The 3070-nt window shown below is 26.4% G+C and overlaps 1 protein-coding gene across 1 annotated transcript; it reads left to right on the forward strand.

The window, feature by feature from the left end:
- Positions 1–418: 418 nt before the first annotated feature.
- Positions 419–934, forward strand: LOC135924715 (uncharacterized). Its single transcript, XM_065459824.1, has one exon. It carries the CDS (start codon positions 419–421, stop codon positions 932–934), a length of 516 nt encoding a protein of 171 aa, XP_065315896.1.
- The last annotated feature ends 2136 nt before the right edge of the window (positions 935–3070 follow it).

A 3070-nucleotide genomic window follows, 5' to 3' on the forward strand; every position in this document is an offset into this window, starting at 1 on the left:
TTACTAATAAGCTTACTATAATATAAAAAATTGAAATTAAAAAAAAAATAAATAGTTAAAAATTTAAAGAAATGTGTAATAGAAAAATAATTACCACTAAAAATTATTTTGAATTTAAAGAGTTAGCACTGGGAGAAATATATGCGAGTATAATTGTGATAATAATTTTATGGATTGTGGGATATTTATGGTATAAGAAAAATGGAAATAAACAAATAGAATAAGATGTTTAAAGCAAATTGAGCAGGAAAAAAAGGAAATAGAAATTGAAAATAGAAAAAAAGAAAATGATGAAATTAAAAGAATAGAACAAGAAAAAAAGGAAATAGAAATTGAAAATAGGAAAAAAGAAAATGATGAAATTAAAAGAATAAAACAGGAAAAGAGAGAAATAGAAATTGAAAAATTGAAAAAAGATATGAGAGAACAATGGGAAGCGGAAAAGAAGAAAATAGAGGAAATGGAATTAAAGAAAAAAGAAGAAAAAGAAAAAATTGAATTAAAGAGAAAAGAGGAAGAAATACTGAAAATAGAAATGGCAGAAATGAAAATAAAAATAAAGGAATTGGAGGATAAAAATGTAAATAAAAGGATAGAACAAAGTTATAAAAGTCAAAAAGAATGTTATAATTGTGGAAAAGTTGGGCATTTAAGCAGAGAATGTAATGCTAAAGTAAATCCAAGAGTATTACCAAAAATATGTAAAAGATGTGGAAATAAAGGACATATTGCGGAAGAATGTTATGTTCCGGCATATAAATTGGTAAATGGGAACAAAAAAAATGTGATTTCTTGTGAAAATTGTGGGAATTTAGGGCATAATAAAGATAATTGTTATAAAAATGAGCAGGGAATTTCTAAAGCGTTTCCAGCGGTAGACTATGTAGGAAATGAACAGAAGAATATGTTTAAAGAAATAACAGAGCGGATGTAACTTGTTATAAATGTAGAAATATTGGGCATTATGCGAAGGATTGTACAGTAGAATGACTGTATGATAGTAAAGTAAAGACATCAGGAGGAGTGTCATCAAAGAATATATTGGATCATAAAGTTATGTTTACAGGTTTACTGAATGATAATGAAATAAAAATGGAAAAGGGAGTAAATGATAATAAGAATTATGGGTTTCGTAAAAATATATTGGAGGATTTAAATCAAGAAAATCAAATATGTAATTTACCTATCTTTAATTTGAAGGATAGTAGGAATTATGATCAATGCCCATGGGTTAAAATTAATATAGAGAATAAATAAATATGGATGTTATTAGACACAGGGGCAACCATTTCGGTTATGGGGTATGATGAATTTCAGGAATTATGGCCAAATAAATTTATAATTAAAGATAAAATGAGAATAAAACAATTAAATGGATCTGAAGTTATGGTAGTGGGAAGGGTAAATTTACCGGTTTTGGTAAATGAAGAAATAATATATTTGGATTTGTGGATATTAAAAGAAAAAATTGGTGCTATTATGGGATGGTCTTGGATATCAAAGTTTGGGTTAGAAAATAATTTTTGGAATATGTTTCGAGGAAAAAATAAAAATAATGAAAGAATTAGAATACCGGAAATCTCTATAAAAGAAATGGGTATCGATAAGATGGAAAATAAAATGGAAAAAGATCTGATTATTGAGAAAATTAAAGTTGAAAATGTAAAGATTAATAATCAGGAAATTAGTGATAATAGAAAAAAGGAAATGTGGAAGAATGAAATAATGAAACGTGATAAGATTAAGAATTTAGTGAGTAATTTCGAAGAACAAAAAGATGAATTTGAAAATATAATAATTAGTGATATGGAACTTAGTGATATTAAGAAAAAGGAAATTTTAGAAAATAAAAAAACGAGGTGGAAGAAAATTAAAAATTTGGTAAGTAATTTCGAAAAGTTCAGGAAAATGTTGAAATTTTTAAGGATGAAATATGTCAGGAGGAACCTGATGTTTCAGATAAAAATAGTGAAGTAAATATAATAAATAATCAGGAATTTGAGAAATTTATTGATTTAAAAAACGATGATAATTTGGTGAATACGGGAACTGTCAATTTTGTGGAAATTCGTGGAAAGGAATCGATTTTGGAAGAGGGTAAAGTAATTTCAGAAAAATTTAAATTGAAAAAAAGTTATATAAATGATGAGGAAATATGTAAGGATTCAAATTTAGAAAGAGAGAAAATACCTGTATCACAAAAATTTCCGGTGAAATTGGTAAGGAAAAAAGGTGATGATAGTGTAATAACAGAAGAAATTGATGGAAGTCATGATTTAGGAATTTTAGAGGAGCCAGTTAAGGATTTGGTAAATAAATATAAAGATATTTTTGATGAAAAATTAGGTCGTTTAATAGATTATGAAGTAGATATACGTTTGAAGGAAGGATACATTCCACAATATTGTGCAGTACGTAGAGTGCCTTTTGAATGAATATGGAAAAAATTAATAAAAGTAGAAGGAAATTTTGGAGAATTGGGGACTCTTTAAGGGCAGCCAACCTTAATTTGTTGACCGTTAATGTAAATATGTATAAATTGAGAGTTGGTAGAAAGTATAAAAGTCGGAAATGGGGTTAAGTGGCCATAGGACAATCGCTAAAGAATTAGTTATGTGTTGTATTTAACCCATTATGTTTTGAAATTTTGGAGTGAATAAAGAATGTGTGTTGCATTAACTCATTCTGTTATTATTAGTGAATTATTTAATTAATTCAAATTCAGAAGAAATTTTATGGAAAAAAGGGAATAAATAATTGAGGGCAATGTTAAAGGAGATAATTAATTAGAGAAGTTGGTAAAATAAAAGTTATAAAAAGTTAAAATAGAATTTTTGAGAGTTTAAAAAAAAAGGAAAATTCTAATAAGAGGGGGAACGCATTTAGGCGGCGTATGGTGTAAAAGAGAAATTTTTTAAAAAAATAAGAAGGAATTGAGGATAAAAAAAAAGAAAAAAAAACAACTGGTAGGGTAATATGTAAAATATTTTTAAAGTTAAAGAAAGAGATGTAAAGGAAAAATTGTGTTATTTTCAAGTTTGGTATGTGTTATGTTAGTGTTTTATTAAAA

This window comes from Gordionus sp. m RMFG-2023, chromosome 1 (genome assembly GCF_954871325.1).
Source record: "Gordionus sp. m RMFG-2023 chromosome 1, tfGorSpeb1-WG-v2, whole genome shotgun sequence".
Classification (NCBI taxonomy): domain Eukaryota; kingdom Metazoa; phylum Nematomorpha; class Gordioida; order Chordodea; family Parachordodidae; genus Gordionus; species Gordionus sp. m RMFG-2023.